The 23703-nt window shown below is 36.6% G+C and overlaps 2 protein-coding genes across 3 annotated transcripts in view; both read left to right on the top strand.

The window, feature by feature from the left end:
- IPO11 (importin 11) overlaps window positions 1-22955 on the top strand; it is an 83683-nt gene extending 60728 nt beyond the window's left edge. The window contains exons 29-31 of the mRNA XM_085043379.1: window positions 12470-12565; window positions 16063-16147; window positions 22644-22955. Coding sequence (XP_084899505.1) covers window positions 12470-12565; window positions 16063-16147; window positions 22644-22808 — 346 coding nt within the window. The 3' untranslated portion in view covers window positions 22809-22955. The remainder of the gene's footprint in view (window positions 1-12469; window positions 12566-16062; window positions 16148-22643) is intronic.
- On the top strand, window positions 1677-9024 carry LRRC70 (leucine rich repeat containing 70). Of its 2 annotated transcripts, none has more exons than XM_085043381.1 (2): window positions 1677-3019; window positions 3639-9024. In XM_085043381.1, exons 1-2 carry the CDS (start codon window positions 3002-3004, stop codon window positions 5454-5456), a joined length of 1836 nt encoding a protein of 611 aa, XP_084899507.1. In that variant the 5' UTR covers window positions 1677-3001; the 3' UTR covers window positions 5457-9024. The 2 variants fall into 2 exon arrangements, with proteins under 2 accessions (XP_084899507.1, XP_084899506.1); XM_085043380.1 differs by having other exon boundaries at window positions 3520-9024.
- Window positions 22956-23703: the final 748 nt, after the last annotated feature.

Genomic DNA, 23703 nt, shown 5'->3' with positions numbered 1-23703 from the left:
GTTGTCCTCATTCATGAGCATAACATAATTTTGTAGTGATTATAAGAATGAAATCCTTCCTCAAAATTTGACTTTAGACCCTGTTTTTGAACTTGTTGCATGTTTTCTGCTATAGGTAAGTGGGATTTGAGTGACTATTTTACACTAGCTCATGTTTGTCATATCAGCTTTAGTTGAACATGGGTGCAGTGCTTGTATGTTCTTTCAATTTGCGCTGTCATTTTATGCACAATTTGACAAATTGCTGTTACTCTGGGGTCATGCTTGCTTTGACAAGGAGTCATTTGTTGAACTAGATTTTAATTTTAAAAAGCAACAGCATTAGTAACTTCAGGAATATTCGTATATTAATATAAAATTTCCTTGTTTAATTAAAAAATAATTTTCTGTTACCATATGAAGCTCTATTTAGGTACAAACCTAATAGGTCTCTCACTGGAGACCAAAATTTGCAGTGAATAAAATATACCACTATGAGTGCTGTCTAAGCTTGTTAGGGTTTTCTGAGTTTTTTCATAGAGTTTTCAACTAGTAATGAATTTCACTGTTTAAGTACAAGTCAATTTGAGAAATGCTGATCCAAGTTACAGATATACCCCAGCCTTATTTATGGTTTTCCCCAAAATGGTGCCAGTTATATGGCTTGTAATTCTGTGTCTTGTTCTTAACAGACACTGCTTTCAGATACTTTAACAGTATGTAGTATTAATGAAATAGTACCTCTAAATTACAATGCAATCGGATCTGTAGGCCTTTGGGTGCAGTATTTACTAAGGAAAACAAGACTTTCTCTGGATTTTGTGGTGCATATTGGAAGGAGCCATGATCTGGATAAAGATTTTTTTCCCCCATTATGGATGTGGGATCCAACAATCAGAAGGGTCAGCGATGAGCTCAGAACCAGTGGCAGCTAGAGTTCAAGCAAAAATTTTGTGAATATTGATCTTGTACCTTCAGTACCAGACCAGAGACTTTCAGCCACTTACTGGTCATCAGCTTTCCCTTATCTGGCCACTGCTCTACGGGTTTCTCTAAATTTTCATGCTATCTGACATATCATAAAGCTTCATTAATTCCTTCAGTTTTTCAAGATGTGTTGCTTCTGACATTTTGAAAAAACGAACATTTGCTTTTTAAAACTTCTTTTAAAATTTGACTTACTTCTTGTAGCTATAATGGGCTGTTTCACACAGCACATCTTGGAAAAGAATTTTTGTGTTTCGGGGTTTTTTTTTTACACATATAGGTATCAGTATAGATAGACTACAGGTAGTGAAGCTTAGGTAGAAGGTAATTTCATGGTTTAAGTCACTTTCCATTTTTGATCAATCTCTGATTTTCCTCTCATCTGACTCTATTTGATCTGGGTAATTGTATCAATTACTCTTACTATTCTGTCCCCCACATTCAGGGTACTTCACCAGTCTTCCTCTCACCTGTGCAGTGTTTTCCCTTTAAGTAAATGACATGACATTTAATTTTACTTTTCTTAGTCAACAATTGCGTTAAGCACTGTGGAAAAAATAAAAGCATGAAAATAAATATTTAAATCTAAAAAACAATTAGTTTTCCTCTTGATTTATTGGTCTCAGAAAAAAAGAAACAAATGCAGTTCTGATTCTGGGTTGTAACTGTAACTTGATACAGGCTTTATCTAAAACAGCCCATGGATCAATCCAACTTTACTTACTGATTTCTTATTTTAGACAAGATATTTGGAAGAAAGCTTCTTGAAAAGTATGTCCTTGTCTATTCTGCTTCCTTTTCTCATATGTTTCCTGCATTTGAGGTTGGATTATATAGACAAAGACATTTGGGTTACATTTCACCCCTTACATGAACTCATGCTTCCTGTGTGAGATCACTGTAGCTGAAGTGACTTGATTCTCTTGCTGTTGTGCCTCTTTTTTGGCTATGGCTCCTACTGGGCTTTGTCATCTTTCTTTTGCTGAGCAGAAGGTCTTGTTGCAGTAAAATCATGGGGTTATGCATGCTTTGCTATTTGTAGGCTCAATCTTCCTATCCCCCTTTGATGATGTGACTGGACTTAGCAACTATTTCTTCCCTGTGATGCATAAACTGAGGATGTAATCTCCGGTCCTTAAGTGAGAGGGATATTTATAGCCCCTATAGTGTTTTTCTGTGCAAGGGACACTGCAGGAAACGAAAGCTGTGCACCAAAGGTGTGGCTCTCAGAACCACAGTCCTCTGTGGATAAAATTGGTTTAAAAAGGGCTGCCTGAATTTAATGAGACTTTAAAAAGTGCATGGGTCAAGTTGGAAATACAACAAGTACATAGCAGCTCTGTACCACATAATGCGGGTCTCATTTCTAAGATTTCATAGGTTTTTCTGGGATTGCTGGCAGGTTGTGCCTTGCCAGAGGGCAGGAGGCACTGGGCTCTTCCCTCCAGAGTGTGTCTCTTCTCCCTCAGCCAGAACACTGTGTGCATGTGGCATCAGGCTCTGTAGACAGAGAGAGAGCAGTGTAAGTGTTGCTACTGATTCAATAAAACATTTCAGGTTCTGGCTGAAAGATAAGGGAGTTACAGGTAATGCAATAATGCTGTTACAGACAGTTGTGCTTTGTTCTGAAAGTTACACCTAACTAAGATAAAACTCCTTTGAGCTCTCCTAGTTAAATCAGTAGATTAAAAAAAATAAACCAAAAAAACCCAAAACTAACAAAACCCAGTAGTTGCAGACTAAGATAGTTCTTGGTTTTCTAGAAACAAATCATTGAGATTTCCTTTCCAACAATACTTCTGAAGCACAGATAAAATGGCTTCCTGTCCCAGGGTTTCCTGTATCCATGGCAACCTGACTTTAGGCACTTCTTTCTTAGTTTCCTGAGCAAACTGTTGCAAACCCTGGGGCAAAAATGTGAGTGCTGTAGTACTGTGTAAAGCAGTACTGCCTTTACAAAGGTTTCACAGATGAGTATCTTCAGTCAGCTTATGACTTAGTCCAGTGAACTGCAAACAGCAAAATAACAGAAATAATGACCTTGAGACTGGGGGTAAGGAATTATTTTTATTTATTTTAAATGTAATTCAGCTTTATAAAAGTAAAATTCAAATTATATGTGAGCTGCCAGTGAAAGGTAACTTGTTTACAGTTGGCATTCTTACTTGAATGATTTTGAAACATTTCTTAGTAATGGTTAACTATAAAAAGTAGTTAATAAATAGTGTTTTTAATTTAATAGAAGCTGTTATTTTGGAAGCTTAGATGCTTTTATGCTGCAGCCAATTAAAAATATTTTCTGGCTATGTTGGCAGTACATTTATTTAATTGTCCAATTACTTCAAAAATTTTTTTCAATATAGTTCAGTTAGTAAGTTTAAATTTTGAACTGCTGGTTTGGCATGAAAGGATAACATGTAAGATACCAATCTTGAAAGTAATGGTAACATTTTTAGACTGTACACATAGATTTAATGAATTAATATATATTAATACATATATTAATATATTTAAATTAATAAATATTCATATACTTCTTTTTATCTCTACTAGTGAAGTCAGAGATGAGTAAGAAGGCAAAAAACAGGGATATGTGTGTTCTGCAAAGTTCTCCACCCTGCCCAGGAGCATTCCTGTATATACTTAATTGTTTTCTTTTGTTGCTGCTTCAGAAGGAGGCTTTTGGCTGTCCATCTGCTTGTCAGCTCTGCACAGGGAGACAAGTTAGCTGTCATAATGCAGGGCTGTCGAGCATCCCTTGGAACCTTCCAAAAACAGCAATTCTTGTTTACCTCAGTGGAAATAATATATCACATGTTGCTCCAAATGAACTAAGAGGCCTTCAGAAGCTTGCTGCACTCTACATGGATAACTCCAGTATTTTTTATGTACAGCCAAAATCTTTTGTGGAACTCCCCAAACTGTGCTACTTGCATCTAAATAACAATAAGATTAAACGCCTGGATCCAGGAATCTTTGAAGGCCTTTCCAATCTTCGTTGTTTATACCTTCAGAATAATCAAATAGCATTTGTTCCCAGAGGATTATTTAGTGATCTTGTTTCTGTTAGATATTTAACACTTCAAAGAAATCGTCTCAGTGTCCTTGGAAGTGGGACTTTCTTGGGAATGATAAGTCTCCAAACACTAAACCTTGCCAATAACAAGATTTCACGGATATCAGATTCAGCATTTCATCATCTTGAAAATCTTGCATATTTGTTTCTGGAAGGTAACAACTTAACACTTGTGCCATCAAATGCTATTGGAAGGCTCAAAAATCTTGAAAGACTTTCTTTGTCTCACAATCCCATTGGATCAATTCAGCCATTTGCATTTAAGGGACTTAACAAGCTTAGATATCTGTCTTTGAAAAATGTCAAGCTAAAATGTATTGCTGTAAATGGATTTTTTGGATTAGACAACCTGAGCCAGCTAATCTTAAGTTATAATGATTTAGAAAATATAAATTCCAGCACTTTTACTTTATTGGACAATTTGACTTATCTACAGCTAGACAGAAATAAAATAGCCAGTATTGGCAATGGTACCTTTGAAAAAATGGGGCAGTCACTTAAAGTACTCAGTTTAGCATTTAATAATATAACAGAGTTACAACCTGAAGTGCTCCAGCCCTTAGTGTCTTTAACTCATCTGCAGGTAAATTCTAATCCTTGGAACTGCAGCTGTAAAATGCTTGGGTTACTTAGTTGGCTAGCATCATCTCCTGTTTCAGTAAAAATCCACTGTCAGAGCCCGCAGAGTATGCGTGGCAGAGCTCTGCACTCCGTGAGGTGGGCTGGGTTTCCAGACTGCGTTAGCCCCACTGCCGGCCTGGGCGCTGCCCCGAGCCGGGGAGCCGTCGGAGTGCATCACAGCGCTGCCACTCTACTGATGGCCTGGCACAAAGGGAACAGGCACAACGCACTGCAACAGCTTGTCAATGCTGAAACTAAATACCTTGCTTTCTGGGAAGGAACTACAGCCACGTCTTCTACCCCATTGCCCTATGAAGAATATGCTGTTGAAATTCCATCACAGGCAACTACTGAATTATCAACATTACCAGTGCAAATACAAGCAGAGATGATACCTACTAATAGAACTGTAGAAGAAAAACAGTTGTTTACAACAGATGCTACTGCTGTGTCATTAAAAACAGCCCTGATTTGTACACGACAAGTTGAAAAGCTGAATCAAGCTTTTGACATTTTACTAGCCTTTTTCATTCTGGCTTGTGCTGTTATCCTATTCCTAACCTGTAAAATTATTCAGTTTAGGCAGAAACTAAAGGTGCTGGAAAACTCAGGGGAAAAGAGTATAGAATATTATGGCTTTTATCAGCCTAGCAGATACAACATAACTGACTCTGTGCAGTCGCTAACTCGGAAATCAGTGGGACATGCAGAGCTGGACCAAATTAGGCTGCTCAGGCGAACAGCATCAGAAAGTCAGGCACAGGTCATCTTGTTTGAACATTCATCATTGTAATTTATCTCATTTCATTTGGTATTAACTGTGATATAAAAGGTCAAGAAATCAAAAACTCAATTTCCTAAAAATACTCACATTGATTAAAATCAGCTGCTTGAGAGAATTGTGGAAAATTATGCAATTTGGGTTCTGCACTATCATTTACTTCCTGAATGTTTTGAAATTCATTGATTATTTCATAATATGTAATTTAAATCTGGCATGGATATATTTATTAACATCAGTCCTTATTTGTAGGAGTCTTTCACCTGTAGCTCTAGTATACATGCAGTATAGATAATTAAAGAACCCTTTTACTTACTTTGCAGTACTTAATGATGTAAGTTCCTATAGAAATGCCATAGCTATTGTGAAGTAAGCAAAACATCAGTTCTTAGTAAGACCACGAAGGCAGGAAATCTTGGGGAATGAGAAAACATTGCTTCATGTGTTTATTGTAATACAGATTTTTCCTCCATTAAATAAAGCACAGGGAAAAAAACACATTTATAGCTAGCATGTTCAAACTCTTGAGTAAGAGAAAAATTTAAAATCATACAAGTTCTATTAATACCTATAACATACTTTAATATACAAAGTTCTGTGCTCAGTCTGTATAATTAATATATTAAAGGGACTTTTTTATTAGTGTGCATCTGTATCATTTTATGAAATACCCCAAACTAGAGTTAAGGAAAACTAAAATTCTGTTGACGTTTACTAAAGTTTAATTACCGAGTTTATTATGTCTAAGGTAATAAAACTGGTAAATTATTGTCAATTAAAGATATTTTGTCATCTATGTAGGAATAATCTGAGGGACTTTTTAGCTAGACGAGAGGTACAGATTGATGAAGTACACTACACTGTAAATACATAATGCTAAATTAATGGCTAAAAGCATTTACATACTTGGTTTATATTTAGAAGTGCCAGGTCAAGGTGTATGTTCTTAGTGAAGGCTTAATCTTCAAAATATGGATTTTTTCATATGTAGTTTGCATTTAACTTTCGATTTCAAATATTGGTGTTCTATAATCATCAGTTTATGTCTAGTATGTTGTAGCTTCATGAATTTTGGCGATTTCTGTTTTTCTCGTTGTTACTTCAGTAATTCAAACTTTGTTCAGGAATTAAAAGTCATAAAACTATGTTCCAAATAGTCCAATATTGTAAAATTTTCAACTAATGGGACCTAGTTTTGTAGATACTGTTTGTCTCCTACAGGCCTGTGCCTTAGAGATTTCAGCCTTTTTGTTTATAAATTGTACAGTTTACAGGTAGACCATTTTCCTCAAGGAAAAATGGGGAACAACACCTTGATAGACTCCTCCATGTTGATTTAAATTGTGTAGAAGTATGTTGCTCTTCCAGGCTCCATCTTGGAGACTGGGTCATTCTTCAGCTGAGCCAGAGCTGCCCTCAGTGTTCTTGTTCTATCCTGCCTCTTTCCTGCTGGTGTAACTCATGTGCATGGCCGGGTTGTGCAGCTGCCTGTCATCCTGTTTGTCCATCTGCAGTTCTTTTCCAGAAGGGAAAATCTGTTACCTGCTACCAGAACATATATAAATCTTGACTGTGCTGAGTGAGTGCAAATGTGCAAGTGTGCCTTCATTGTTGTTTGTTATGAATGTAATGAAATAATACTGTATTTGACCATAATTTACAGTATAATACATCAAATACTTGTAGGGAACACACAATTCAGCTTCTTGGACAAAAGCTTAAATGGTTTAGTATTGCTTGAGTAGAAACTATTTTTTAGAATAATTTCCTATTTAAGATTAGGTATTAACTATAATGGGCAAATGCATTTAAGAAGGGAAAACACTGTCTGTAATTTATGCACTTTTTCCCAGAGGCTAATCCACTGCACTCTCTTCCTCTTTAACCCTTTTTTGTCACTTTTTGCCTCTCCTATGTAATTCATTGTGATAAGTGTTAGTTTTGTTTTCATTTAGTGACGACATCACAATCGGTGATTGCACAGTAGTGGGTTCTGCAATTTTATATGCTGTACTTCTAAATTTTCAATTTGACACGGATGTCTTTAGAAATAATGGACTTCAAATGCAGTAAGAACTATTTAAGTTTTTCTTGCTGGAAATGGTGCTATGGCTTTGTTACAGAGGAGTTTTGGGAGTGCATGAAGGTTGAAATGGAATAAACCTGATTCTCAAAGAAATCTGGCAGGGAGAAACACTGTTATTTTAGGCTCTGGTTTCCACAGCTGCTCTCTACAGAAAGGCATGAGAGGTTCTCTCTGAAGGTGCATCTTTTTCACTGACAAGCTGATGTGGGAGTTGTTTGCCAGGTATGATGTCTCACCATCTGTAGTGATGGAGCATGAAAGGAAACTGGTGTCGCAGATGTTTGTGCAAGCAGAGAGTTGGAGCAGTTGAAAACCATCCTTTGGCGTGGAGACATCTCATATCCAGCTTGCCAACACAGGGATTAGACTAACAAGGATCTGAGAGATTTATTATGCAATTGTGGGGGAAATGCTTTTCTTTAGCAGTCAGTATCTTTTGTATTTAAATGTTCACACCAGGAAACTGACCCTTTCATGTACACATGTGGTTCATATGACCATTAAAATCATTGGGGAATACATTAGAAAATAGAGTTGAGTCTGCCCTCATGAAGCAAAGTGGTACTTCATGAAGATCAGGTTCATGGTCAGTCATAGGACTCCCCTGGGAAGATTGCCTTAGTTGCTACTTTAGTGCTTTAGGAGCTCCCTGGTTCTGTGCAGCTCCTAAGAGGGGTGTGTGTAATAATTATTTACATCACTCACAACATGTGCAAAGTAATCTGTATTTGACCCACTCCACCTCTTTCCTTGGCTAATTAGATAAGAATAAAGAATTAAGCTTTCTCAAAGCTGGACACTAGTAAAGGTCAAAAAATCAAACTTCTTGGTGTTTATTGCTTCGTCCTGGTGAATGTAGAAAGGCAGAAAATATTTTCTCTTTGTTTTAACCTCTAAAAAACTTTTTTTCTCATACTGAATTTTTTTCTCCCTCGCTCAGGGATATGCAAAGCAGACATGGGATCCATTTGATTTAAGCACCACTAAAAATTCGTGAAGACATGTTTTAACATAAGAGTTTTTTCTACAGTAGGTACCATATAATTGGATTAAAAATTGTGAATTTTCACATAAAACCTCAGGACAATAAAAAGTTTGACTGGATGGCTGACTGCATTAGAAATTATACACAGAATAACAAAAAAAATACTACTTTTTTTTTGGAACAAATGTGATGTATTTTGTCCTTTGCAAAGTTTTATTCTTTTATGTAAAAAATTACACAAACTTTGAAATCGAAGGTTTGAGATTATTCATGTGGAAGGTGCCTTGAATGCTGAATTTTGTTTTCATTATTGGTAAAGTGCATTTTATTCACAGGCAGCATGAAATATCCTTTCTGTAGGAAAAAAAAAATGTAGTCATTGTATTTTTGAAACTGGGCTATGAAGTGGTTTAGGTTGTAATTCTGGCCATTTTATTTTTGCTGCATACCAAATGAGGTCTTGAATAACTTAGGAAAACTAGGTAGATATAAAAGCAGTTATAACCTGATGCTTCTGTTTGTTTCATTGCTAATCTGGATTGTGTGCAGTTCAATGGGGGAACTGCTTAAATAGTGCCTTGCTCCAGGTTTAAGATTTTAGTGTGAAACATATTAATTGTTCTGTTTTGAAAATTCATCTGAATACAGTGTTTGCTTTCTTTGAATCTACTTGTATGATTTCTTAAAAATTTCTTGAAGTAAGCAGGCTAATTTTAGTGTCTTTGAAAAGATACTACGTTGAGTGGCATGGCTTGCTTTCTCGTCTATGAAAATAAGGCCTGATGCATTTTATATTGCCTCTGAACTTTAATTGAGGTTTCTTTTTTTAAAGCATGAGTCTATGGTATCTTTATTTTTCACCAGCATGTGTCTTGTACTCTAAAAACAGTTGCACTGTTTAATGGCTCCATACTTGGTAAATATTTCAGTGGGTCTTTGGTAGAAAGAAACTGCATGTCCCATTTAAAGGGAAAAAGAAAAAAGGGGAGAAAAGGTATTATGTTTTCTGAAAGCTGCAGGCAAGTTATCTCATTTTGAAAGGTGTTCTACATTCTTTGTTTTTCTTTAAAAAAACTCTCATGAATCTTCTGCTAAAGAAAGAAGTAAAATACAGTTTCTCATTTATGTCATAAAGTAGGAATATCCTTTCCAGGAAACAAATGATTTGCCTATTTACTTTTGAGGTAACTACCAAGAACAGTGTTTCTGCCCCTCTGTCCTCTCTGATGATACCCCATATGCAGTGCTGCATCCAGCTCTGGGGCCCTCAATATAAGAAAGACATGAAACTTCTGGAGCAAGTCCAGAGGAGGCCATGAAGCTGATAAGAGGACTGGAGCACCTCCCCTGTGAAGACAGGCTGAGAAAGTTGTGGCTGTTGAGCCTGGAGAAGAGAAGGTTCTGTGGGAACCTCACAGCAACTTTCAATATCTGAAGGTGCCTGCAGGGAAGCCAGTGGGGGACTGTTCATCAGGAACTGTAGTGATAGGACAAGAGGGAATGGCTTCAAACTGAGAATAGATTTTAGATTAGATGTTAGGAGCAAATTCTTTACTGTGAGGGTGGTGAGGCGCCTGGGACAGGTTGTTCAGAGAAGCTGTGGATGGCCCATCCCTGGCAGTGGTCAAGGCTGGGCTGGATAGGGCTTTGAGCAGCCTGGTCCAGTGAAAGATATCCCTGCCCATGGCAGGAGGGTTGGAACTAGGTGAGCTTGGAGGTCCCTTTCAACTCAAACTATTCTGGGATTCACGCAATTTGGAAGGAAGAAATAATACAGGTACTGGACAGCAGCCTCTATTATTAATTAAATAGTGTGTATGAATGGGGCAAAGTTTACTTCTCCAGGGCATAAAATGTTCATATTTATTCTCAATTGAATGCCCCTTGTCTACTGTTGATGTGAATCTGAGGGCAGCTTGTTGTAAAATACTAACCTTACTTGTGCTGGAAAAATATTAACCACGTTAATGGCATTTTCCTAAAGGAGGATGAGGCAAAAGAGTTTTAATGGAAGGTGTGCAAGGCAGGACCTCCGACTCGGTGAGGAAACCTGCACTGTCTCAGAGGGCTCGTTGTGCAGGAGGCTTAGCAGGCACTGTTCACTTTCTCAGCTGTGCTGTGAGGTCAGTAGGTTGTTTGCTTGCTGTCTGCAGAGCCTCACAGAGATTCGGTCTCACAACGTCATGCTTTGCAGTTCTGAACGTGATGGGGAAGCTTTTTGGTGAAGGAGTAAGTGTCTTTTAAGATACATAGCTGACAATCAGACAGTAAAAATTATGTGGGTTTTCATTTTGTGGAATTTAGGAGTTTCAAGGCTGATGATACAAAATACAGTTCAGATCTTGGCATACCACAGTAGCTGAATTTAAAAAAGGGAACCAAAACTAGTCCCTTTGAAACAAGTGATCATAAGTTAAATTATAATTTTATCAAATAAAAATGAAATCTTTTCTATGCTTAATATTCTAACTTGATAAGCATTTTTTTTCCAGAGCATCTATTGCTATATAACAGTTTGTCATATGTGTAAAATGTTGTTTGACAAGGAGTTTTTCAAAAGCAGTTGCTGTTATATAAGGACCTACAGTTTATCCGTGTTGTCATGTTTTCATCCCAAATAAGAAAAGAAAATGAAGACTATTAAGAAATAGATTTGTCTGTGTTAAAACAACGACCAACTACAATTGAACTAGAATATATGAACTTAGTGGTCAGTGCCTCTAAATAAACACAGTGTGTCTGCTTCTGCCTCTGCCTCTTGGGGAGCAGCAGCATCTTTTAGGGAGAACTAAGCCTGAAATCCCAAACAGGGAGCAATAAAGTGCTTCAGTCAATGGCAGTCCCAGGAAGACAGTTGTAGTTTACCATGACCAGTTAGGTGTTTTCTTTGCTGCATGTAGCTAGAGATACTCCAGAGAGGAGTATCTTTTCAGTTGCAGTTTGTCATTGCCCTCTTGCAGTTCACAGAGTAGGAGTCCAAAAACCAAGGTCCCACAATGGCATATCTCTGGCATTAGATCCACAGTAACAGGAAATGGAGCAGAAGCAACAATTGGCTGCTTTCCATTGACTGGGAGCTGGTGGCACCTACTTTATCCATCACAGGGAGATCATGTCTCTATGGCCTTACCCTACAGGCACATTCCTTCTCAAGGCAGGGGCAAATGTAAATGTGTTTAGTGTAATTTTGGGCATTGTGGGCCTACCTAGTCAGGCCTTCAGGTCATGCTGAGTGAAGGTGCTCATGCTTTAAGTCCTACCAGCCCTTTGCATTAGTCTTAAATAGCCTTGTGTGTCAAATGGCGGGAGGCACCCATGTTTAAACAGGTAAATTGTGTCCCACCTTTCTCTGTACAGTTAGGAAAGTGACATTCCTGCAGAACTGGGTGCAGGGTTTTTCCGCCCTCTCTGGGGAGTTTGATGCCTAGGAGGGTAAAGAAATGCAGGTAAGTAGGGGAGTGTACCTTCTTCACAAGAAGGCATTGCTCAAGGGGTTGTGTAGATTTATGCATTGAATAGTGATGGTAGAAAAGGTGTAAATGTGTTGGGAATAGAAACCAGTACTCTCTTCCCTGTTGGCAGGACCATGTCCTTCCCACTCAGTTCTTGACTCCTGTGCTAATGTATATTTTCTTCTATTCCATTTGCAATTATTTCTAGGTTTTCCACAGTGGCACATTCATTTTTATTATATTTAGGAATAATATTTCTTGCATATTATGAAGCCTTTTTATATTTAAGAGCAATGTTTCTTGCATATTTTGAAGTCTTTTTGTAATTAAAAAAATAGTGAATCAGTTGCTTGATAGCATGCTCAGCTAAGCAGTAAGCAAGGAAAATGCCTCTCAGTAAATGTACTCTAGAGTTGAGCAAATTTCCTGTGCAGTTCCTTTAGCTAAGTCACTTTCCTGTTCTTTTCCAATGTTATCCAAGATAAATTTTGTTCTTTTACAGTGTTATCCAAGATAAATTTTGTGGTATCATCAACATTTCAGTGGAAGGACTGCATGATGTTATGACTGAAGATTCTGAAACAGGAACATACAAAGAGTAAGTGGAAAATCTAATTTTGTTTGGTTTAACAGTAGCAGTGCTGTTTTATATGAAGTGTCTTGCTTTGAAAAATCTGTAAACAGTTAAGAAATGCTCATAAGAGTTCTATTTTCTCAAGGCTGAATGTTTTACGAAGACAGGAAATTTTTGGTCTTAAAAGAAAATAATTGCAACGGGGAAGAGGGCTTAAAATGAGTCAATAGCATTTTGTAATTTTCATTGAATGTTTTACTAAATGATGTCTTAAAACATTCATATACTTAGATTTTCTTTTTGTTTACTTGACTGTTATAACCAAAATTTCCATACAACAAGCTCGTGTGTTGATTGGACCACCCTAGCTCAGAGGTAGCTCAGAGTTTTTTTGGGTGTGACATGAACCTCCTGTGAGTTTAAGTAGTGTACAATATTTCACAGCCTGGAGAACTTGAAAACCTGTCCCATGAGGACGGTTCTCCAGTTGTGTCGTGTGATACTACAGGATATATCTCAAAAGAGAGTTTCCAGAGGTAGGAGCAAGAGCTTACTTGCGGCAGGAAGGTGGGTGTTGGGGCTGTCCAGAGTGCACTGGCCACCCAGCAGCACACTCATTCATCTCCTCATGGCTTCCCGGGTACTGGTGGTAGTCCATCAAAGCTGGAAACAATAAAAAAAGCTAATGATTAGTAAGATATTTTTTGTCCAGAGATCTTAATGCCATTTTTATCTCTGTAATGATTACATAGTTTTAGAATGGAGAGTTGTAGACATTAAAAACAGGTGCTCTGCAGAATATTCTTACAGACACTACATGCTAATAAAACAATTTACTGATGCTCTGATGCTAAGAATCAAGCATTTTCTTTCAGATCATTACCTGGTGACAGAACAGGCTGTATCTGAACTAGTTAATTAACTGCTTGAGGGGATGTTTGCTGCCTCTGAAACCAGGTGGCACAGAACAGCAGCATGCAATCTATCAGGTTTTTCTCCACTTAAAACAGGTGGTGTGCAGACAAGTGTGCGTTGAGAATAGTCCACACTTACACTGAGCCTGAACTATACCTAAGAATTGCCTGCCAAAGTACTTCCCACCAAACTCTCAGTAAAGAAAATGTAACTCCAAAGTCTGGGAATGTGCACATTTTCTGGCACTGTGTTTTGTTTTCTATTGGAGGCATTACAGACTCCCTTCTATTTCTAAACAGGTTGCTTTGCCAGCACTTGTTGAAGAGAGTTCTCACTGAGAAATAAATAAACTTGGTCCTAATTCATTTCATATTTTAAGCCTTAGGGCTTGTAGAACTTGTCACTACTTTTCCAAACTCTGGACATTCTTTCTACTTCATAAAATATTGCCACATTGAACCAAGGACATATTTATGCTGACAGGTACTGAAAGAGCTGTTTGAGAGATTCTGACATTTGTGTAATATATTTTGACATCATCTGGAAGTAAAGTGAGAGCACTCATCTGAAATCATGTGCATTGTTGTGGCTCTCCAGGCTGAAGAAGAACGACTTAAGCCTGAACTGGTTCAGAAAAACAAGAATGTGTAGTCCACTGATTATCGTATTAGCTAAGTAATGCAGGGCAGAAAGTAAAATGATGTGCATGTTTAACACAGGAAAATCAAGGCTGAAGAAATACAGAATTTCGACCACTGAAAAATTAAGAGAGGGTAAACATGCATTGGGAAAATTGTACAGGTTAAGCAACAGCAATTACTTAAATGGCTTAACCACTTTAAATGCATACAGATTAACTGGAGTTTTGAAGAAACTGTTGTAGTTAGTGAGATTTTGAAAGAAGTAAAAGTCTTGTCATTTTTTAGATTTAGCTTGGATTTTAATCAGGTTATGAAGATGTTACACTTTTCACAATACAAAGGGATTTTACTCAGCCAGGTTTTCTCCTGTTTATATTTCACTTTGTACTGATAACTATGAGAGAGCTTTACAAACCTCAAATTCTCTGGAAAGGGCAGCATTCCATTGCTCTAGCCTTGTCTCCCCAATACGAGTATTTTTTCCAATTTTGTCCTCATCTCTTCTTTTATTCTCTCCTTGTGTTTTGAATTTTGTCGTACCTAAAATTTATGAAGGTCTGAAAAAGTTAATTCAATCTTGTATGTTTTGGCAGTTGACATTTTTGTCTCCTTTTCTTCAATAAACTAAGATGCAAGTAGCCATTTGTGAGCAAAGGAGATATGCTATTTGCCTTATTATTTTGAAATAAATAATCCCGTTGTTAGAAACAGCTTATGTGTTAGCATTTGACCCTGCTTGCCATGCTGTTTAGCAAGTATTTCATACAGCTCTAAACATGTGTTAATAGAAAACTAAATATATAAGCCGAATAAGTCTGAACATTTTCACATTAAAAAAACACATTAAATCACCTTTTTTCATTTTAGTAACTTTAAAACGGGTTGTTCATATTATCTGATGGAGCATTTCACATGCTGGTGGCATGCAGCAATTAAAAATGCACAATAGAGGAGGATTGAAAATGAACAATAATCTGCTTCTGTCTTGATGCTTTGTAATTTGTGAATTAAGTGTCCTTTGTGTCTTAAATCATACTGATACGTGATGGCAAGTTGTCATCAGCAGAGTGTTTTTTAAATCCTTTTGGTTTTTAAGGCAGAAATTCCAAGAAAAGATTTGATAAAATGGTGGAATATTTATCTGTTCTTTCAGCATAGAGCATATAAAGTGAATGAGGCATGTTTGCTATAGGATACTTTTCATAAATGTCTTTTTAAAGTCTATTCAAACCATTTCAGCAGACAGAAAAACCTCTGACTTTTAAACTGGCTTTTTTCTTTATATTTTATGGTTTCATAGTTACTTCAAAAAAAATAGTTTAAATATGGCTGTTACTTGCGTATACTGGTACCTGCCAGTTGAGGATGAAGCAAAACAAAAAATGAGTTTGAAACCTTTGCTTTTGTTACCTAGAAACAGCACTTTAAGTAAATGTCTGCAGAAGCTAGTTTATTTCTGTCCACCTCATATGTTATTGTACAGTGTCTTGCAGATTTTAGTGTAGAACCAATAGCAGTGACCTTACTAGATTTTAGGTCCTTTTGTCAAAGATCTCACAGAAAAACATGAATGCCATGAGAAATCTTTGCAATCCTTGTATATGTCCCACTTTGACTTAGTATACAATGCTTGTGTAGCACTTCATTGAAAAGAATAGAAAATTCTAGTTAGGAACAGTAGGTTTTTTTATATATTTTTAAGCCATGTGGTCTGTTTTCTATGTGCACAAATGCATTTTTAACCCACAACTTGAGCTAAAATATGGAGGCTAACTGACATTGTTACATGGATAGAGGTGACAGAGAACATGCACTCAGGTTTTATTGGATTTACTGTTCTCGGAAAAAAATTACTTTTTAATAGATTGCCTGACTTTCAGCAAACTCAGTTCTGTTTTTCCAAAAGTGCTTAATGATATTTTTAATGATAATGCATGTTAAAACTCTTCTTATTGCCATTTTTAGCTGCATGTTAATGTCTCATTTTGAAGAACCCAAAGCTACAGAAGATGAGGAGCCTCCCACAGAACAAGACAAAAGGAAAAAAATGGTAAGTTTTAGATCTGTTATTCAGCCATAGACCTGATAATGTGCTTCACTTCTGTCACAATACGTTTTTTTTTAGGTTTGGTTGATCTGTTGTTCTTGGAAAATTCATCTTTTGAATCAAAAAAAGAAAATGCTTTGATGCCAAACCTTGCAAGAACAACACTTATGCCTCTGCTTTCAGTTTGCATCTTGATAAGTGTTATCAAGAAAAACATCATCTGTTCACAAAGTCTGGACATTACAATACTGAGACAATAGAAAGAACTTATTGAAAAAAGCAGAGAGTTAAACTTTATTGAAATGTCATGGCAGACTAAATTTCTCGTATTTGAAACAATTCATGTGCTTGCATAGAATTTTTTTGTAAAGTGAAGAACTCTTAAAAGAAGCCAGTGTATGCTTGTGGTTTTTAGTAGACTTTCCTTTTAAATACTAATAAATATATAGGAATGTATTTATAAAAGCAATATAATAGATATATTTTTTTTAAAATTATGCTAAAACTCATCCATATTCTTCTGCAATTAGAAATGCCTTAAGGGAAATTCCTAGTGTCTGGCAATTTCAGATTTAAGCAAAATGCAGAAGTATCATTTTCTGTGGTCCTTAAAAATATATTAGGTGGTTTTATAATTGTTACTCTTAAAAGCATCTCTAGACTCTGTTAAATTTTCTTCTTGCTTATGGGCTTAAATTCCAGCTGTTTGCAGAGTAATAATATTTATTCTTAGCAGTTTTGAATAGTCTCTAGATATAGATATATATATATCTATATCAGCAGCAATAAGGATTTATATGTCTATATATGAACAGGTTGTTAATCAGATTTATAAAGCAGTGTAAATTTGAACCTACAATGCTTTTATGTTCTTAGTTTTATTCGAGTATACTGAGACTTCATTGCTGGCTGGATAAAGTTTTAACTTTGTTGCAGACCTTAATTTTTCAGTTGCAGGTTAACTTCAACAGCTTGGGTATATGTTGAGGAATTTAGATTTGTTAGATTTACTGTGAACTACCTTAGTGTGGATATATCGGGCAAAACGAAAAGCAGGGCACATTGAGTTATCCTGTATCATTCTTCCTTCCTAATGATGCAACACACCAATATATTATTGATGAACACAGTCTTAGTGAGAGAACTCTAGTGGGATCACATGCAGTATAGAGTCAATGACTATGTGAATAAAGATAAATGTGCTTTGGTAAGGAGGAGCGTCACCAAAGCGATAACAACACCACAACAAAGGTCTTGGTTCACTTCCCTCATATATATCTTCCCTTACATACTGCTTTCCTTTTTTCTCTGAGGAATTGCTTGTGATTTGTTCCTTCTCTGCTCTTTAACATTAAGCTTAAACACCTTTTCAGCCTTTGTTTTCCTGGAAAGTTTACAGAGAATAAATTATCATACATGAACATCAAAGCTTCATTTTTGTTTTGGATCTCATGGTCTAAATTTAACTATTTCCATGGTTGCTGTGTTTTCTAGATTCCTAACATTATGGAAATCCTTTGTTTTTCTCCTTTCGAGCCTCTTTTGTGAGAATAGCTGTCTATTTTAGTCTTTTCATTCTTAGTTAATTTTTCCTGATGTATTTCTGACTTGAGCCTTCTACACTGTCATTTTTTCAGCTAACTTTAGTATACACTGTATTCTTATTCTTTATGTAATTTCTCCCAGCTGCTAAAGCAGGTGAACTGTAGTTATTATGAATGTTTGCTATAAATTCATTCTGAATCCCAGCTGAAATATCTCAGTATATAGCTTTGCAGATGGTGCAGAAATTGAGACATGACACTTGGCTATTTATTTCAAAATTATACACTTCCTTTGAGTAGGTCACTAGTAGCAAAAGTGTCAGATAATCAGAATTGCTAATTGTGGCTTTGAAAGTAAATCTATCATTTGATTTGGAAAACTGGATTAAAAACAAAACATCACCTGGGCCCATTTCTTCATACGAGTGACGGAAGTTTCCTCCTCTGTAGGAGCATCAGTGCACACTCGCATGACACTTAGAAAACTACAGTAGCTGATACCAGTGGTAAAGAGAGAACAAATATTTAATGTAATAATAAAACCAGGAACAACGTAAAGGAAATCAGAAATTGATTTAAGAAAGTTTCCAATCTCTTGTCCCACTTCATTCCTGCAAAAGGTTTCTACCCTCTTACATCTTCCATTGCTGAATCAGGAGCTTGTTTCAGGCCTTAGGGTTTAAACATCAGATTACAAGAATCACAAAAGATAAGTGGGATTCTCTCCTTCAAAATGATAATTCTTTTCAGCTGTAAATGCCATTAATATGAGGAAGAAAGATAAACTGGCATGGTCCATGCTAAATATCACTTCCTGATGTTTGCACAGGGTCTAACTCCTTTGAATTCTCTTTGTCCTGTCCTTGGTACCACTCTTTATTATTATTACACATGGCTCTTAATTCCTAGAGGGTTTTCACTGGAACAGCATTTTATAAGTTTATGGTAATTTTATGGAACTGACATTTCCAGATACTGCTATATTTTGTCTCATTGAAAATACATTGAGGGAAATGTAAACAGGTGGAGAGTGATTCATGTCCTTGCATTGCACATAATATATAGATGTAAGGTGTCTTATTTTTGTGTGCTCTCAATGAATGTTTTTAGGAACTCCAGTATTACTGTTAAAATAAGGGAGTTAAACTCTTTCAACTCTTTATTTTAAACTTTGGATAGAAAAATGAAGTATTTTCCCATGAAAACCTGTTTTCTTAAACTTGAACTATCCATGCAGGTACATGTTTTAGATGATGCTTATGTGTAGATGTAGAAGCCTTGGGAGGGTTGTTTTTCTTAATTTTGCCCTCTTATGAGAAGAAACTAGATGAATTATATTCTCGTGTCTTCAGGAAAATAAATGAGTTGTAATAAACCAAAGGATCAAATTTTATGTGATAACATGGTTTATTAAAAGTAATGCTTTTGCCTAATGCTTTTGTGGGGGTATAATTTCTCCTTACACATTTCATTTACAAATTGCACCCAGATTTAATCTGAGTCCCACTGAAATCTAAAAAGTTCAATATTAGGAGCCCTTTGTGTCATCTGGCTCCCCCCTTTATTACCACTATTAAGAGCAAAGGACACATCCCCTTCTTAAGTTATTTTCTAAGCTTTGCAAGAGGATCACAATTATGAGATAGCAACCATTATGGCAAATATGAGTAAGTTGGTGTCCAGAATTCTTGCTGCCTCTTTAGTATTAAAGTAGTCATACTTAAGCTGAAGACAATCACTCAAATTCTGGAATTCAACAATCTAATTTATATATCACCAATACTTTTTTTTAGGTTTTTCAGACTTTTGTTACCTGTTCTTGCATATTAATGCCATTCCATTTACTTGTGTTATCACTTGTAGTGATTAGATCACTGTTCTAGTACAGAACAGTATATAATAGTTTATTGAAAACAGGGTGATTTTTGACTGTAGTGTTGTCTAAGGGTGTTGAGGAACAAGATCCACTTAACAAATCCTGGTTCAAACAGCTGATAATTCTGCAGAATATTGTTGATGCTGGCAAGCAGATTTTGGAGAGATGAGATACAGTTGTTCTGTAAAACCTCTGAACTGTTTGTGTGCTTTAAACCAGTGCTTATAACCAGTGAAGTGGAAGATTAGTTTCTTCAGTCCAGCCCCAAGGTGGGCACTTGTATCCAGTTTCAAGATCAATTTGTAAAGTAATGAGATTAAAAAGCTGGTCAAATCCAGGTTTTCACTGAGCAGCCTAAAGCACATTTCAATAATGTGTAGTTGTTGGCCAAACTTCTGTTTCCTGTCTGTAGCTGTTTTGACTAAGAAGCTGTTGGAATTTTCTAGTGTTTTTTTTTTTTTAACTGGAAAATAGATTTGTTTTGCTCTTATCAGAATCAGGCACATTTCAATAAAAAAAACTAGGGCCACACATCTAGGAGCTTATCATATATACTTCACATATAGTCCTTTACTGACTATGCTTACAAAATCCTGAACTTAGGATTTTGTTTGCTTAGTCAGTGAAGACTGCAGGTAATAGTGTTGACAAAGTCATTATATCAAACTATTTCATTTGTTTGGTTAGTTTTGAATATAAGTTCCGAAAAAGTAGAACAAAAGAAAATCAAATTTGTTGTTGTTTCAGGAATGTCTTTCATTTACTTAAAAATACTTTTGATGGGACTGTCTCAATGGAAACAAGTTCATGTATTAACTCCTTTATCAAGTCTGGAGACTCTTAAGTTGCATTTGGCTTACAGATAGTAGATGATGGTTCTAGCAGCAAGCATTAACCATACTACAGCAGTCCCTACTGGCTTAGAGTGCTGCTTCTTTGAATGGTGAGGCAGCCAGAAAGCAGAGTGAGTTTATGTGAGTGTGTCTGCAGACACCAAGGTCATTGAGAAAGGAAGGGGAGAAGGTGCTCCAGCCACCAGAGCTGAGGTTCCCCTGCAGCCCATGGTGCAGCCCATGGTGAGGCAGCTGTGCCCCTGAGCCCATGGAGGTCCCTGGGGATGCAGAGATCCACCTGCAGCCCATGGAGCACCTGATGGAGCAGGTGGATGCCTGAAGGAGTCTGACCCTGTGGGAAGCCCACACTGGAGCAGGCTCCTGTGAGGAGCTGTGGCCACATGGAGAAAGGAGCCCATGCTGAAGCAGCCTGTTTCTGAAGGACTGCACCCTATGGAAAAAAGGGATTCACGCTGGAATAGTTAGTGAAGGACTCCCACTGGACAAGTTCATGGAGGGCTGTCTTCCATGAGTGGGGCCCCATGATGGGAGCAGGTTAAGAGTTTGAGTAGGAAGGAGCACCACAGACAATGTGATAAACTGACTGCAGTCACTATTCCCCTGTCCCCCAAGCTGCTCCAGAGGAGGTAGAGAATTTAAAGTTGAGCCCAGGGAAAACGGAGGGGTGGAAGGAAGGTGTTTTAGGATTTGGTTTCATTTCTCATTACCCCAACCTGATATATGATCGGTGATGAATTAATTTCCCTGAGTCAAGTCTGTTTTGCCCATGGGAGTAACTGGTGAGTGATGTCTCCCTGTCCTTTCATTGCCTTACATTGCATTACAGTGCCTTTCATTGTATTTTCACTCCCCTGTCCAGTTGTGGAGGGTATGATTGACTGGCTTTGGTCAGGGTGACAAGGATGAGAACACTTTTATTTAAATACCTGTTTTTCTGTGCAAAATTCCCTAGAGCAATTTTATACATGACTATTCATAGCTTACATGAACTTACAGAAACCAATTATAAATTAATTATATGTCCCAAATTACAGCTTTAGGTGAACAAATGCAAATCATTCAGAAATCGATAGATTCTTTGCTTGGCAAGGCAGTCTTTCTTTTTCTTTCTTTTTTTATTACAAAAAGTTGCCACTAACTTTGGCAAATCTTGATTGGAGTAGTTGTGATTTAGAAATTTCTTTAGAAAATCTATTATATTCTAGAGATTCAAATTACATTTGCTAAAAAAAACCAACTACAGAGTACCAAACTATTACTGCAATAACTTTGCCTGTTGAAAGATTGTAATGGTAAGAATAGGTAATAAAATGATCATGTCTTACCTTGAAATGTAAAACAGCAAAATAGTTCCCTAACTTTCTAGCATCAACAGTAGTGTTGTTTGGGTTTGACACTAAGATAAACATGTCACAGGTCTGCATTAATTTCCATTGATTTCAACATCCTGCTTCTTTATGATGCAGCAAGCACCAAGTGTCCCCATCTCCATCCTTTCCATTCAGCCTGGTGGACTGAGGGAAAAATGTGGCATAACTGTGGTGTCCTGAGCCCACATGTCTGCTGGCATGGAAATTAGCAATACGTCCTCTGTCACTGTAGCCTCTTCTTTTACCTATTTTTGCTTTCAATAAAAGGCAGCTAACATGAGAAAATAGTGACAAATACTCTGTCCCTCCTAGCCCAAAAGAAAATTATATAATCCAGCTGGATTGATGAGGTTTATAGGTATCAGTACTGTAGTGTGTCTGTTCTTTATGCATATGAACAGTTTATTTTAATTGTTGTTTGTCATGTAGTCTAACAAGTTTAACTTTTTCAGTGTTTTGTCTTCCTACTAATAATATAAAACCAACCATAGTGCACAGCATCACTAAAATTCTTGGTAACACCTGATGTGACTTTTAGGAGTTACAGGAACCTCATTAGCAGTAACTAATAAAGCAGCTTTGAAATTGTTTTATCTTGTAGAAGTGTGAAACCTCAGAGCAAAGTGTAAGACTCATTATTTGACACTGTTTCAAACAGTTTTTAAGCTGATACTTGCATTGATAATAATTAATTTGATTTTTGTTTTGCACAAGTTTTTCCTCTTGTTTCTCAAGTAAGTACAAAGAAAAAGCAGATTTCTTTCTTGAGCTGAGGTTATAAACAAAATGACTAAGTCGCAAAGTGTTTTCTAATGTATTGTTATTCTTTATTTTTCTTTTATATGTTTTCCACAGCTTGCACTGAAGGACCCAGTACACACTGTGTCATTGCAGCAGTTCATCTATGAGAAGTTAAAGGCACAGCAGGAATTACTGGGAGAACAAGGTTTTCACGCCCTTATGGAAACTGTGGATACAGAAATAGTTGCTCAGCTACAAGAATTTTTACAAGGGTTCTAAATAAGCAGAAAAAATATTTTGTATGTCAAATTTTTCTTTCAAAACATGAAAGAACTCTAGGCTTTGTCTTGTGTGGAAGAGCCTAATGAAAGGTGAAAATAACTTGCAACAAAAGAATAAAAATAAGTTTCTGCTGTTGCTATTGAACTATGTTCTTTGGGTTCTTTTGATAATAAAGGGTTAATTAAGGGTTTTATCATTAAGCTAACATTTCCATGATTCCTACGATGGTATATGCTAGCTCCCTAGCTAGTACCATTTTTTGGTACCCTTAACTGTCTTTTTGGTTCACAAAGGTATGTCATGAAGTCAGAGGTCTGAAGGAACTTACTAATGTATATTAATGGAAAATGACTGTTAATTCAGCACTATAATTCAGTATGAGGAGCTGCTTGCTTCCTGTAATACTGTATGTCTGTAACTTTTTCCCCTTTCCATTGCTCCTTCTTGACTGTATGTTCAGCTATTCAAACAACATGACTTAGGAAAGCAGTAAGACTTTGAGCAAAAATGTTCCTTCATGAGAGAAAGATAATTCCCATTTGAATTGTCTCAGAAAAAGAAACTTTGATTGTAACACTTAAATTGTATTTGAATTGCTAGAGAGCATCAATGTGTATCTCTGTCTGAAGATACGAGTTTTCATTTTTATCACCAAGTTTTCTTTATTTCTGTTATGAAAAATTTACATTGTTGCATTCCTTCTATTTCACTTTTAGCTGTCATAACCCAGAGAAACTCATTGGAGGTAGATGAGTAATTAGTTCCAATTAATTTGTGGCCATACCTGGACTATTTAAAATTACCACATTCAGTCTCTCAATTCTTTGTGTTTTTTTCATCAAAGACATGTCATGAGAATACTTCAGAATTGTTGCTAAAATGTTTAAGCCAG

The sequence above is a fragment of the Lichenostomus cassidix genome, chromosome Z (genome assembly GCF_008360975.1).
Source record: "Lichenostomus cassidix isolate B80296 chromosome Z, HeHo_3.0, whole genome shotgun sequence".
Taxonomy (NCBI): Eukaryota; Metazoa; Chordata; class Aves; order Passeriformes; family Meliphagidae; genus Lichenostomus; species Lichenostomus cassidix.
This window is presented reverse-complemented; position numbering and strand designations above follow the sequence as displayed.